The following is a 15,762-nucleotide window of genomic DNA, read 5'->3' as shown; positions in this document are numbered from 1 at the left end:
ATATATTTTAAAATGTAATTTATTCCTGTGATTTCAAAGCTGGATTTTAAGCATTATTACTCCAGTCTCATGATCCTTCAGAAATCAGTCTAATATGCTGATTTGCTGCTCATAAAAACATGTAGTATTATTATTATTATTATTATTATTATTATTATTATTATTATTATTATTATTATTATTATTATTATGTTGAAAACAGCTTTTCTTTGATGAATAGAAAGTTCAGGAGAACCGTATTTATCTGAACTATAAATCTTTTGTAACATTATAAATATCACTTTTGATCAGTTTAAAGCTACCTTTGCTAAGTAAAAGTATGAATTTCTATAAATTATTTCTAAAAAAAATTATACTGACTCCAAGCTTTTGAATGGTATAGTGTATAATAGTATAATAATAATAATAATAATAATAATAATAATAATAATAATAATAATAAATAATTATTTAATTATCAGCAAAACCAGAAAAAAAATCTTACTCTTCAAAAACTTTTGACTGGTATTTTAATTTAATTTAATTTAATTTAATTTAATTTAATTTAATTTAATTTAATTTAATTTAATTTAATTTAATTTAATTTAATTTAATTTAATTTAATTTAATTTTATTTAATTTTATTTTATTTTATTTTTCCCATATTTTATCTCAACTATTTTATTGCCCGTTTTCTATTTGGCAAAAATGTTCAGGGGCAACATTGTTGTGGTAGAAATGACATTACAATTGTTGTAATGTTTGAAAAAAAAAATGTTTTGAAGTGTTTTATGGTCATAATTTATTATAAACTGTAATAAAAAATATTTTTATGATCACTTTTTTTTTTTTACCATTGAACGTCTAGGTCTGATATGAGGGTAAAACAATATAATCTACAAATAAATGTCCTGATAAAAAAGTCCTGATTAAAAGATTCCAAGTCAGTTGTAATTGGTAAAGTTATTATGTGACCTTTATTTAACAAATAGGAAAACCTGAAATCTGCCTAAAAATCAATCCCTGGGATGTATTAAGAGATTACTGCATAAATACACCTAATAAACCAGGTTATGATGTTTCTAACTCTGATGGTGTTGCATGAAGGCTCACAGTATATTATATGATATTATTTAGGTTTTTTTATTTTTATTTTTATTTATGTTTTAGTAATTGTGTTATGTGCGTTTGTCAATACTACTACTATTAATAATTATTATAATTCTGTTTAGCTTTAATTTATTTTATTTCAGTTTATTTTAGGAAATAAAGTTGTTTGGTGTTGGTAGGCCTAGTTTTAGTAATTTAACTTAAACTTATTTATTTATTTATTTGTTTTTGCTGAAGTTTTACTTAAAACATATTAAATATATATTAAAATTGGGTTATTTTTTTACACTTTATTTCAATTACAGAAAATTATTTTAATAGTAGCCTAATGATTTTAGTTTTTTATAGTAGATCATCACGGTAGTGTGATTGTTGTGTGGTGTTGTACTGTAGTTGTAGTTGTAGTTGTACATCATGGTAGTGGAGCAGTTGTCATGTCCCCGCAGCGCCGGTAGTGGTGCTGTGAGTCTGCCGAGCGCTGAACTCTGTCTAAACCCCCGCAGATCTGTTCAATGAGAGCAGAAGATAACATAATATTGAAAGTACATTAGTCATCGCTTTAACGGTTCGCCACCTCAACAGGGAATAATATTCCGTAGCATAAGGAATTCCGATGAATATTCGGTGCAGTTGATGATCTGTGGCGTTTATACAGTCTGTCCGGAGTGAGACCCCGTAAAGGCTGAACCCACTGCAGGTAAGCGGCCTCGATTTCAGCTCTGACCGACTCATGAGCGCTCTGACCCCTTCACCGCGCTACTCGAACACCGAGGCTTGGCAGCTACAGTAGGCCAATGTTTACATTGACTTAGAATGGATTTTCAGCAAACCGTAGCATGTTGCGGACACTAATTCTAATTATATTGAAGCTGCAATAATTGTATTAATTTTAAAGACATTATTTTGCAAAGGCGTTTAAAAATTAAACCACTATTATTGCTTAATCGGCTGCAGCGACCCGCTCTTTCGGCCTGATTTAACGGGCCGCAACCGCCATTGTTTAAAGCCACATTTACAGCGATTAATATGGACAAACTTCACGTATTTAATAAAATCTAATAACATAATTCGCACATGCATGAGCTTACATTTCTATTTTTATCTTTTTAAATACGAAATTAGCGCAGTATCACGTCAGTGTTTGTGTTTCCTGGGTTTGTTTTTAGCATTGTAGCTAACGAGTTAAATATCAAAATAATGTCTGATTTTGACAGCTAGAAGCTCAAACACAATTTTAAACTGAAGATAATATAGCTTTGCTTAAACGGGAGCAAAAGTGTCCAAACACTGACCGGAATATAATGGTTTAGGAGTTATTTAGCGTATCGATTTGATGACAGTGATGTTTATTTAACAAAACTGATCATTTGTAAAGTATAAGGTTGAAGATCAGTGTAGTTATAATATCTGCGGAAGCGTTTTAGTTATTTAAATCAGTGTCACAATGAAATCAAAAAGTTCTTTTTTTAGACTTGCACCATAGTATTTCCGTGGTTTTCTTTGTCAGTTAGCTTTATTTATCACGTATATAATCTGATACATACATTTTAAACTAACAATTCAGGGTATTTAATATAACATATATTATATACACTAAATTATACTTGCATAGTATAATTATTTTTCATTGATCATCCCAAAGATACATAATTTCTAACAGTGTTTGTCACAACCTGAACCATCCTCTCAATCATAATACAGTTATGTCAAAACCAAACTGAGGATGTAATATTAATCACTTTTATGGTTCTGTCACATGCTTGTTTGTTTTGGTTACACTAGTCTCTATCTTTGTGTTGAGATCCTTGTAGTTAACCTATGACCACATCAACTAGCTGAGACTCTGGGTTGCATTTAGTTCAAATATTAAACCATTACACAAGGGCTACTAAATATTGTCAGTGTTTTATTGCCGAGTCATGATTAAAGCATGCAATACATAATATAACGGATATTACATAATATTTATGGGCTTTGTGTAATATAAGTTTTGCATTTGCAAGCTATATATATATATATATATATATATATATATATATATATATATATATATATATATATACTAGGGCTGGGGGTAAACGATTATTTTTAAAACGATTATTCGGGCGATTATTTTCGAATAGTCGACTATTCTCATGACTAATTAGATGATTTATCTTTTTTTTTTTTTTTTCTTTTCACATAGTTAGCAGTTTCCTCCTAAAAGATGCTCCCACATGGAAGTCGTGCTGGTGCGGTATGCTAGCTCCATCTTGCAAAGACTGCATATGACTATACCGTTACGTTTCTGGCTGTGTTTAAAATATTCCCACACCTTTGAGGTAGGACGGTGAGTTGTTTTCTGATGACAGGGCTTGACATTAAGCTTTGACATGTGCTTGTCCTTGGGACAAGTAAATCAGACATTCACTTGTCCGAGTAAAAAATGTACTTGTCCAAGTCAAAAAAGAGCCTTTTTTTGCTGTAAATTAATCTTTTCTGAAGCAATAGTCTCATCACTGCTCTATAAGGTCTTACTTTAATCAGAATATTTGTGATATTTGCCTTAAATTGATTCTAGGACACTTTTTAACTTTATTTTCCTAACCTTACTAAATGTGTCATCATTTATATTGAATTCTGAAATGTTATCAATACATTAAATTAGAATAACTAGACTCTGTATGGTTACCATTCAGATTAAAACAGTATCAACAAACTCCGTCTTTCCACTGCACAGGAAAAACCCAGTCTGCATCGAAAATGCTATTTAAATGTATTTACTTAGACTGTTTAATGAAGATAAGTGGTTCCAAAAAATGCATTTACACAGTAAAATTGCAAATATATAAATAATGTTATAAGATTAATGTTGTACTTTTTTTAACATATAAATCTAAAATGTTGAAAAAATGCATTACTTTTAAATATGAAACCGAACCACCAATAGGTGGCAGTAAGTCACTGTCTTAATGAGTGAGTCACGGATTCAACCATAGATGGATTCAACCAGTTCGTTCACTGACTCTCCCGATTCATTAAATTAAATGCTAAATCATTCAGTATTGAAACACCACTGTGTGTTTGTCAGATTTGCGACTGTTTTGCTGCTTATTTCGTTAACAAAAACAGTCAGTGATTTGTCTAAAAATGAAAGTCAGTTAATATTAGTTAATATTAAATACTAGTTTATTGAACTACTGTTGTATAAAATCAATGCCACGTTTGCAATCATAATGTTGCTTACCTATATAATATGTTATACAATATTTATCTTTTTTTTCTACCGCAGTATGTTTGTTTCTTTGTGTATGCTGTTGCGCCTATTAGTTTTAAAATTTCAGTGAGTCATATAGGCTGCACGAGCTTGATACTTGATACTGTCCGTTTTCAGTCACCGTTTACACTGTAAGTAATACAGTCAGAATCATTCTCACCAAAGTTTCGGTGCTACGCTAGTTATTGTTTGTTATTGATGTATCAGGTTACTTGTCCGGTCGGACAAGTAAAATTCTCCTTCACTTGCCCATTCACAAAATCCACTTGTCGCGGACAAGCGTGAATGTCGAGCCCTGTTTGTGATGACATGTATTGCTTGGGAGTGCAAGCTGCTTAACCTGAGAAGTGGACGTAGTTTCGTTATCCATGCTGCTTTGTTTTGGTCGCCCACATGCGTCTGGTGAGTGGGCATGATGTGTCGACTACTGGATTTGACGTCGACGTTTTTTTAGAACCGAGTCGTCGACGTCATCGACGCGTCGCTGCAGGCCTAATATATATATATATATATAAGTTTAATTAATGTGGTGTAATTCACACTCTTTTCTTTCTCCGATCAGCTGATGTTCTCAGGGACCAGAGTCACGTGATGTACGAAGGTAAACACATCCATTTCTCAGAGGTGGATAATAAGCCGCTGTGCTCCTACAGCCCAAAACTCTGCAAGCAGCGCAGATTGAACGGATACGCCTTCTGCATTCGTCATGTTCTGGAGGACAAAACTGCGCCGTTTAAACAGTGCGAATATGTGGCCAAGTACAACAGTCAGCGATGCACCAACCCAATCCCCAAAGCAGAAGAGCGAAGGTAAGATGAGAAGGAAACCAGCAGATTACTCATGGTTTGTGAGTAAACTCTTAGGGTGTGTTCACACTTGTCATGTTTGGTTGGAATAAAAGGATTGCTCTGTTAGTGCGGTTCATTTGAGTAAGTGTGAACGCTGCCGTCCGAACCCTGGTGCACACCAAACAAGCGGACCGAGACCGCTAAAAAGATCTGGTGCGGTTTGAATAAAATAAGAACGCGACACGGACAAAATACTTCTAAACAAACCAAAAACAGGAAGTAATGACAAGATGCAACAATGAGCGCTTTAAGTCAAGCAGACAGTATTAGGTGTATTCGACTTAAAGTGCACCTTTTCCTTTTGTTTGGAGTGTTCGGTGAGTTCCGTCACGAAATTTACATCACTCAGCCCGACCAATTAGGTTGTGAACATATCACTATGCCTGTAGGTTTGGTATTTTTAGGTTCGCTGTCAAAAATGCCAGTGTGAGCGCTAAACGAACCACGACCAAATGTATCATTTTCCAAATGAACCGAACTAAAAGTGTGAACACGCCTTTAGTTGAGTGTTTAGGATTGGGATTTAACAACCAGTGCTTTTTCAGATTTTTAAAAGTATCATATTGCCATTTTACCCCATCATCTGTGGTAAAATCACTGCACTGCACTGCATGTTTTAAAGAGGACCTATCGTAAAAAACTTTAGTTTTTCCACATGTTAAGGCCTTTCCACACTGAGCACGATGCGAAAACGCAAGGCGAATTGTTGACAAATGGTGCTTTCACACAGAGCGCGAACCGAATGTTCACCTTCTGCTAATTTACACCTGCACACTAGGTGGCACATAATTCAGTGGAGAATTAATAGAAATTATATTAAGAACATGTGCGAATAACCATCTGTTCTTAGATGCAATGATAACAAGAGCGCGTCCTCTTCTCTCTTGTAATACTCCTCTTCTGTGTTTGTTTACACTGCTTTTCAAAACAGCGCCACCACTCTCGTCCTTTTTGTGCAACAGCAGCTGCTCTGGGCATGTGATGTAATGCTCAAATCTTACTGGACGCCCGTGTTTTCACTTTGTGAAACTGAAAAGATTCGTCGGACTGGTTGTTAAAAAAAACATTTGCTTTTTCGGAATGTCGGAATGCGGAATCATCCATAGGAATCTGTTGTTTTATTCCACCACGCCATCGCATGTGATATTAGTTTCCCTTTTCGCTCAGTGTGGAAAGGCCTTAAGTGCTATAAACCCCAGTGCATCTACCAACCCAGAAAACATGAAAAGAACAACCCAGTAACTTTGTTTTGGTAAACCTTTCTCTGCAAGCATGTGAAAAAATAAGCTGCTTAGATTTCGCCCCCTTAGTGACATAGTAAATGGACCTTATTGTAATATTACCGCCCCTTAATCTGCACGTTTCCACCCACGAATTAAGTTTTCGCAGCAACGGTGTACCAGTTCTAATGCTAAGTTCAAGCAAATCTTGCTAACTGTTCTGTCTTTGGCTGCAAAGACGAGCACAGAACACTATTTAGAGTCCCAGCCTCAGAGCAGATGAGAGCAGTGCATTTATTTATTTATTTAATGTATATTTTGCTGCTGCCAAACAGATCTAATATAAACATGCAGTTTTTCCCTAGCTGTTTACCTTGGTTTTTTTTTTTACCTTCGCCAGTGGAGGCATTTGACAGAATTTCTCAGTTCATGATTAAAATGTGCTACAGTGTGTGATTTGAGTCAAACCTTGTTTGTTCGCTTTGGCAGATACTGTAACAGCCACCTACAGGTGCTTGGCTTCATCCCGAAGAAGGAGCGTAAGAAGAAGCAGGATGCTCTGGAGGAGGTTCGTTCCCGCGCTCACGTGGAGTCTGTCGCTTTGAACATCACCGTTCCCTCTCTGGCTCTGAGAGACACTAACGGGCTGGACGGCCTCCCTCCGTCCCCGCCCTGCTCCCGTCTGACCCCAATGCCTCTCTCGGACTCTGATCTCCTCGACCCCTTTGCCTTCTACGAGGAGGACACGGATGGAGAGGAAAGTGTGATGCTGAAGACCTCCAGCAAGAGGAAGCTGCCGAGCAGGCCAGTGATTGGCCTAAGGGTGACCGCCCGGGACCCAGAGCACCGTCAGACGGACGTCATCGAGCACTTTAGCGGCGTCACTGAACCCTGCACACTTCCAGCCTCCCCACACCTACCACAACCACCTCCGCCACCGGCTCCACCTCCGCCTCAACCCTCGTCGAGGCTTGTCCAGCCCCCTCAACACACAGATCGGCCCGCTTACGCCCAACATGGGGCAGTGCAGACTCTGCTATGCAAGCCAGCTCCACGTCAGACTGGGCCTTCTGTTTTATCCGGTCTGCTGCCGTCTGCTGGGGTGCAGAACCAGCCTGTTAGCCGGAGACCTGCCTCTGCTGCATCCCCTCGCCCACCTGCTGCCCAGGACTGCCCACAGCCCCGTGCCGTGGCCATGCGCCCCACTGCCTTTACAGCACCCCCTGTCTGCTTGCTCAGGCTGCAGCACCTTGTGCAGCTCTATGCTCAGAGACAGAAAGAACACGGAGACCTGTTCCCACATCTTGGTATGAAAACTTGTTACATTAACCAACTAAAAATTAGGGTTCCAAAGGTGCAAAAATTTTCTGAAACTTGCCAAAAATTCTTGAAAGTTTTGGGCAGGTTTGTTAATTGCAAAAAGTAAAATTTTAATGTGTTTTTTTTTCCCATAAATTATTAGGTGACCGCGTTCAATCGGCAGCCCTAATATTCTTAAAAGTGAGATTATAAGAATGCTAGTATTTTCACTAGCTGAAAAAGGTTTTAAGTCAGTTATTTTTATCTTTTGCTGTAATGTGTCAGTAGAAAATATTGGTTTACATTTTCATACATTCATTTTGCCATTAATTGTAATAATCCAGAGAGAATTTTGTTTGCACAAGGAGTCTGACAACAGCCAGTGCTCCACACAGAGATCTGATCTCACCATCATTCAGTCTGTCTGGAATGACATGAAGAAACAGAACAAACTGAGACAGACTAAATCCAGAACAATTGTCTCCAAGATGCTGCATGAGACCTACCTGCAAAGCTGCAGTACTGTTAAAAGTTTTAGGCACTTGTGTAAAAATTCTGTAAAATGAGGATGCTGTCAAAAAATAATGTCTTAAATTGATTTTCTTTATCAATTAACTTCTATTAACTAAATTAAATCAGCATTTGGTGTGACCATCCTTTTAAAAGTTTTAGCAGTTTAAAGCAGCATTTGCCCTAGGTAGCTTTGCAGGTAGGTCTCTTAAACCATCTTTTAGGCGTTGCCACAGTTCTTCTGGATTTAGTCTTTCTGAGTTTCTTCATGTCATTCCAGACAGACTAAATGATCTGGTTATTGTCAGACTCCTTGTGCAAACAAAAATCTCACTGAATTTTAACAATTAATAGCAAAATGAGTGTTTGTAAATGTAAACTGATATTTCCTACTGACACACTACATCAAAAGATAGAAATGACTGACTTAAAACCATTTTTAGCTGGTGAAAATTCTAGTGTTATAATAATTTTGGCCACCCCTGTATATAACTTTGGTATCTGCATGTATATGCATGTGTGTTTCAATAGGGCTAGACTGGTCTGAGGACAGTACAGATGATGAAGATACAGAGGAGCTTGTTCCTTTATTGCCTCAGGCCTGGAGACTTCAAGAAAGAAGCTCTCGTCAAAGGTAAGAAATTAATTTCTCACCTGCTCCTCACAACTTGTTAGACATTTGCACTTAAGTTACTTCATGACTATAGATCAAAATGTTTTAGAGACAAACAAGCTTGTTATTACCCAGACTGATTTCTTTTGTCTGTGTGTGTCAGCTCCTCCAATGAAAAGCCGCTTTCCCGGCGGGCACGTCTGGCACAGTTATGTACATACCTGCAGGAGAGGTATAAACACCTGTGCCGACAGGACAGGGCAGCCACCCGTCACAGCAGATACCGATACGCCTTCCGGAAAGCTCTGCTCCATGCTGCAAGCAAAGACCCCGATTGCACTGCACAGCTCATTCAGAAACTCAGCAAGACCTCACAGACCTCAAACTGGTGTGTTGAACATGAACAGTGTTTTACTTGTTTACAGGGATTGTGTGCATTGTGTGGGTGGGTGGGTATTTTTAATATGTTTGTATAAATGATTGTATTGTTTTCAGTTCAAGGTCTGCAGTACCACACAAGTATGAAAGGACAATATGTACGGGATCCACGAAGGGTCAAAGCTGCAACAGTGTAGCTTTGCCATTTTCACGGCATTGTTTTCAACGTATCCTTTAACACATGCATGTTACAAGTAAAAAGAAACTGATGTGAAGTGATGAACTGTTAGTGTGAACAATGGCCAAGTAACAAGTCACACCTATGTGCTGTTGTCAGATGCTGGTGTGTTATATTCTTGACAGCATGTTGATGCAGATATCCTGTTGAATCGCTCTCAGCAGCTGTTCTCCAGTTGCACGGCACGGTTCGCTGATGGACAACAGTGCTCTGTTCCTGTTTTTGACATCACTCACCAGACACCTCTTTGTGATGAACATGCCAAGAAAATGGTGAGAAACCACACAACTTTTTTTGACCTTAAAAGGAATGTGTTTACACAGTACAGAGTTGGTTGTAAGTTGTACGTAAATGTGTGTGTCAGGATAATTTCCTGCGAGGAGATGGCAACAGACGCAGTCAGCAGCAGCAGCGGCGTCCACGTAAGAAGACCAAGCCGCCTGCGCTGACGAAGAAACACAAAAAGAAGAGAAGGCGAGGTCCACGCAGACCGCAGAAGCCCATTCCCCCTGCTGTGCCACAGGGCAATTTGCTAATGCCCTCCCTTTCACTGCCCGCTCATCACACCCATGTCAGGTGCCTATCCCGCTTTCAAATGCATCACAGTCTTGCTTCACAAATAATTCAGAATGTGTTTTTATATGTCGCAAATACCAATGTTGTAGTCAAGACTAGCTCATTTGAGTCCAAGACCAAAGTAGGTTGAGTTCAAGTCAAAATTGAGACCAGAAGATGTTCTGAATTATTAAGATCATGTAAATAAGAGGTACCCAGTTCTAGTCCTGCAGATATACCTTCTTAAAAAGTTTAAGGCCTATTCTGGTCAAACACAATTGAACCAACTAATTACAGACAGGTGTGTTGGTGCAGGGTTGGAACTGAACTCTGCAGGTAGGTAGTTCTCCAGGAACAGGACTTTATGGTAAATGGATCATATGCACTAGTTATCATGGACCACAAAATGTGTTGTAGTGAAGTCTGGGAGTTTAGTCTCTAGTCCATGACAAAACCATGATGATATGGTCTAGTCTGGTCTTGAATACTAGCAAAACTGACACATACATGCTGTATTGCCAGCAGGGTTTGTACAAGGTGCTTAAAGTGCTTGAAGTACTTGAATTTGACTTTGAAATTTAAAGGTTGTATCAGCGATTTCAAGCCTGAAACATAAAGTGTCAAATTCAGCTGACCTTTCTCTGCCTGCCCCATAAATTGGCTGTAAAAAAACGTATCTCTGTGGTCAGCCTAGGGTCCGAGATATGCCAAAAAAAACAATCGGTGCTACCAATGATTCCTCAGAAAAACAAACAGTGTTCCAACCAATCACCGTCACAGGGGTTGGTTTTGTGGACTTTCACTCTGCCTCCCTCACATCCCTGCACCAGTACGAAAATCCACAACACCAACCCTCTGACGGTGATTGGTTGGAACACTGTTTGTTTTTCTGTGGAATCGTTGGTAGCACCGATTGTTTTTTTGGCATATCTCGGACCCTAGGCTGACCACAGAGACGTGTTTTTTTTTTTACAGCCAATTTATGGGTTAGACAGCGAGCGGATCATGAAGAAAGGTCAGCTGAATTTGACACTTTATTTTTCAGCCCAGAATCGTTGATACAACCTTTAAGACTTGGAAAACCCTTGAAAATAGCAATATTTCTGAAGAGGTAATTGAAAAGTGCTTGAATTATATAAACGCAATGTATCTATGAAATAAGGATTTTTTTTTTTTTCAATAAGCACATATTTTTTCCACACTAAATTGACGCAATTGAAAAAACATCATAGTTTTTTTTGCTTATTTCAGTAAGTGTCATAAAACTAGCGAGCTAAGCCAGTAGTAGCACTGACAATGTCATGTAAACATGGCGAAAAGCCAAACAGAAGAACCAAATCAGTTGAGTGAGTCATTTACACTGAACCGCTCCGATTGATTAAAACCTCGTAACTTCGATCATTCATTTCAAGTGATTCACTAGCAAAAACCAGATCAAATTAAAAGAGCCATTAATTTGAGTTTGGACATCGCTTCTAATGATATTAAAAAGCACATATTGATGGGTGAAACGGAGCTTTTCGAAACTCTGAATCAGTTAAACCATTGCATCACAAAATGATTCACTAAGAAGCGCTCCAGTTGGATCGCGCATTACAAATCAGTTGTTTCAGATCAGGATTATACTTTGCAATACTAGTAGTAATACTTTGCATGTGCTTCACTTTATTTTGCCATTTTATTAGTGTATTATTAGTTATTTATTTATCTTTTTTAGAATTTGAAAGTGAATACATTGTTTGATAAGTGAGATCTCTGATTTGAGTTCTTACAAATTAAATAAGTAGTGCTTGAAAAGTCCATGAAAGTTCTGGAATTTAGTTTTACAGAATCTGTACGAACCCTGTGCCTGTTGTTGCAAGGATACTGTAACATCCAATTGAGCAAGACAGCTACTGTCATGAAAGCGCAACCGTATCTTGCTGAGGAAGTTAGTTAATGTAAGACAATCTGTCGGTACCTGGCTACCTGAATAATAACTCATCCAGTTTAATAACAGACACGAAGGAAACTCAACTCCTTGAGCACCAAGGTTTGTTACCACCACAGCAACAACACAAGAAGATCTGCACTTGTAATATGCTGGCTAAGCATTCATATTCATGCACTTCATAGAGTATGTTTCTGACTTTATTCAACTAAATTCAGTGTTTTCCTCTCCGCTTACATTTACTCTGCCTGTCTCTACAGCAGGAGTCCGTCGACCCCTGAACTAAGCGCAGACGAGCTTCCTGATGACATCACAAATGAAATGCCTGACATTCCCAATGATCTTGAGCTCAATCAGGAAGATTTCTCTGACGTGCTGCCCAGACTTCCCGATGATCTTCAGGATTTCGACCTTTTTGAGGGTACGTTCACATCTGATTATACAGAGTAGCTTCTTTTGACTTGGGCCAGCAAGGAATCACACATACTAGCACTTAACAATCACCACTCAAGTTGTATAAATTTTCTTGTTAGTTTGTTGGTTTGCACTTTGTCTGAATTGTCTTTGTGGATCCAGGTAAGAATGGAGAGTTGTTGCCCACCACAGAGGAGGCAGAAGAGCTGGTCAGAGCTCTGCAGGCCATGGGGTCGTATCCTGACTCCCTGGTGTGTTTGTCCTCAATGGGTGAACTGACCCCAGCGGACGGAGTAGACCACCGAACCATGGCCGTGTTCTCGGGATCAGGGGTCACAGCGACTGGCATCGGAGACCTTCTGAATGGCCGAATGACCTCTGAGACTTTTCCCAATCTAGAACTGGAGGGAAACCTCCTCCATGCCCCGACAGGCCATCATTTCTCAACGTCCCCTTCTCCCCAGCCAACTCAGAGCAGCACCAGTGCACCCTCTACAAGTCCCAACGGTGGGTTGACAGAACGAACGTTTTCCCGAGCTCCCAAATCGCACTCGTCCCCACCAGGTAGTCATTACAGCAGCGAGCATGTGCCATCGCCCTACAGGGATCACATCTCACCCCCACATGGTGCCTCTTATCAAACCGACCCGCCTCTCTTGCTGGAGGTGCCTTTGAGTGGAGCGCCAGGGCCTCCGCGCACCTCCTGGAATAACCTCCCTCTCTCGCTCACAGACCCGGCACAGTTTGGTAACCTCCTCACTGCTGAAACTCACCTGCTCTCCACCGCTCTGTCCACCCCGCCCTCCACGTCCCACTCCACAATCTTGCAGCCTACCGCTGCTCTCTCTGCTCTACCCCAGTCGGGCCTGACTGGCCTCACCTCACCTTCATCCTCGCCATCTTCACGGGACCTTCTCACCCCCACCCAACCTAAACTACAGCTCCCACAGTTTAGCGCAGCCTTCGGCCACCAACTGGCTTCCCACAGTGGGATCCCCAAAGACTTGCAGCCCAGCCATAGCTCGACAGCGCCACCTACAGGCATTACCATCACTAGTGCCACCGCTGCCACTCCCCCGTTCCCTCAGAGCAACTGAGTCTGGTTAGAGAGACCACCCCATCTCACATTTTAAAAGGGATAGTTCACGCAAAAATGAAAACTGTCATCATTTATTCACCCTCATGACTTTCTTTTGTCCATTGAACAAGAAAGGGGAAGTTTTGAACAATGTTCACTTTCTGCTCTTTTAAAAAATTGTAGACAAGGGTTGTCAAGCTTTGAAAAAGCACTCTAAATGTCTGCACAATTAAACTGGTGTATCACAATCAGTTATGATGTAATGACCAGGATGGTTTGGCAATGTCTTTGTTTGGCATATTTGCCTTTTTACACATGACTTTTGAGTAAGTAAAGGCCTGTTCAAGATAAGTGATCAGTAAACATTTTAATTTCTTTCATACAAAGGAAACTGGCTAACCAATTATTTGCACTTTTGATCACAAAAAGCCATTGCTGCTACACAAAACTAGTATGTGATGATGCACAAACAGACTATTTTGGTAAGTGACTATGATACCAGAATGGAAGAATTCAGAACTGGTTCCCTTTTTGAGGAAAACATTTCAGGAATGTTCTCCGTATAGTAGACTTCTAAATTGCCTGTGTGTTTGAACTTCCAAAATGCAGTTTAAATGCAGCTTCAAAGGGCTGTAATGTAAATGATCCCAGGTGAGGAAGAACGGTCTTACCTAGTGAAACAATTGTTTTTTGTCTAAAGAAAATTACAATTAATATACTTTTTAACTGCAAGCGGTCATCTTGGTCTAGCTCTGCTAAACTGTGTGCATTCATGTTTATGACAGTTGGGGTATTTCGAAAAACTCCCATATCATTTTCTCCCTTAACTTCAAAATCATCTTGCATCGCTTTTTTTTTACCTATTTTTGTAAGGGGCGTTTGACCTTCTTCGGGTGTTTACTTTGTAAACACTGGGTCGGTGCTTCTGCAGTGATGTAGGAGAGCACACAGTTCAGCAGAGCTAGACCAAGACGATTGTTTACGGTTAAAATGTATATAAATTGCAATTATAATTATTATTATTTTTTTTTTTTTCGTTCTTGCTAGATAATACCCTTCTTCCTTGGATGGGATTGTTTAAAGCCCAATTTGGGATTGTTTAAAGCTGCATTTAAACTGCATTTTGGAAGTACAAACTCTCGGGCACCATAGAAGTCCACTATATGGAGAGAAATCCTTAAAATATGACCGAAGAAAGAAAGACATGAACATCTTGGATGACAAGGGAGTGAGTAAATTATCTGTACAGTTTTGAACAACTTTACAAAAGTCTGAACGTCTGTTTGAAAACATAAAAATACTGTTTGACTTCTCCATGACAAGTGGGTGTCAAAAATAGAAAGTTATCTGAGTGTCAGGACGTGTCAGCTGCCTTTGTGTATGCTGTACTTTTTTTTTTTTTTTTTTAAGCGCCACCTACTGTCATGGAGCGAATTTGCATTTTCATTCAGCCTATCTGCCTTTTTTCCCATTGGTCTTAACAGAAAATCAAATCTGTGTGAACAGGCCTTTATTTACTTAAATTTCAGTTTCTAACAAAGCTATCATGTCTTCAGAAGACTTGGAATATAGTGCACAAATCATACCTCTTTTATGGTGCTTTCATTCTCCATTCACTTGAAACACATAAGAGCAGTGTGAACATTCTTGAAAACATCTCCTATGTTCTTGAGAAGAAAGTGTGAGTTTAAGGCAGTGGTCTCAAACTCAATTCCTGGAGGTCTACAGCTCTGCAGAGTTTAGTTCCAACCAGCTTCAACTCACACCTGTTTAATAGCTTGTAGTAATCCTAAAGACTTTTATTAGTTGGATCAGGTGTGTTTGATTTGGGTTGGAGCGAAACTGTGTAGAGCTTTGGACCTCCAGGAAGTGAGTTTAAGACCTCTGGTTTAAGGGTTTCTCTTTTAGGTGAACTAACTCTATATCCTGTTTCTGGCACCATAGATCAGCAGGAGATTTGAGTCTTTCTGTACACGCATCTCTGCTTGGTCTGTCAGCAGTGTCCACATTCTCTGTTAGTTGTTTTAGTGATCCAAGAGTTATGTTCTGCCCTCATATACTCCTTTTCCACTAAATGGTGCTAGAGCCGGTGCTCAGTTGGGGGATCTATAGAGCTGTCTAAGAGCCAACCCATTTTCTTGAGAGCCAAACGATGCTCGATGCTCTAACTGACAATATTACTACATTACCTGCTCATGTGAATTACTTTCTTAGTTTATACCAATTTTTATTTAACTATCATACAAACAATCATGATTCAAACAAATGCTATTTGTAAATAAATCACTATATCAGATGGACAGGGACAATAATGTTGCTGGAGAAGCTTTGCAG

At 39.1% G+C, this 15,762-nt stretch overlaps 1 protein-coding gene across 1 annotated transcript; it reads left to right on the top strand.

Moving 5' to 3' along the window:
• The first annotated feature begins 4,936 nt into the window (after positions 1-4,936).
• ino80da (INO80 complex subunit Da) lies at positions 4,937-14,406 on the top strand. The gene is made up of 9 exons (XM_073845201.1): positions 4,937-5,154; positions 6,903-7,720; positions 8,754-8,856; positions 8,999-9,223; positions 9,331-9,440; positions 9,590-9,723; positions 9,816-10,027; positions 12,200-12,357; positions 12,513-14,406. The coding sequence occupies exons 1-9, from the start codon at positions 4,937-4,939 to the stop codon at positions 13,445-13,447; spliced, it is 2,913 nt and encodes a 970-aa protein (XP_073701302.1). The 3' UTR covers positions 13,448-14,406.
• The last annotated feature ends 1,356 nt before the right edge of the window (positions 14,407-15,762 follow it).

Source organism: Garra rufa, chromosome 8 (genome assembly GCF_049309525.1).
Source record: "Garra rufa chromosome 8, GarRuf1.0, whole genome shotgun sequence".
Classification (NCBI taxonomy): domain Eukaryota; kingdom Metazoa; phylum Chordata; class Actinopteri; order Cypriniformes; family Cyprinidae; genus Garra; species Garra rufa.
This window is presented reverse-complemented; position numbering and strand designations above follow the sequence as displayed.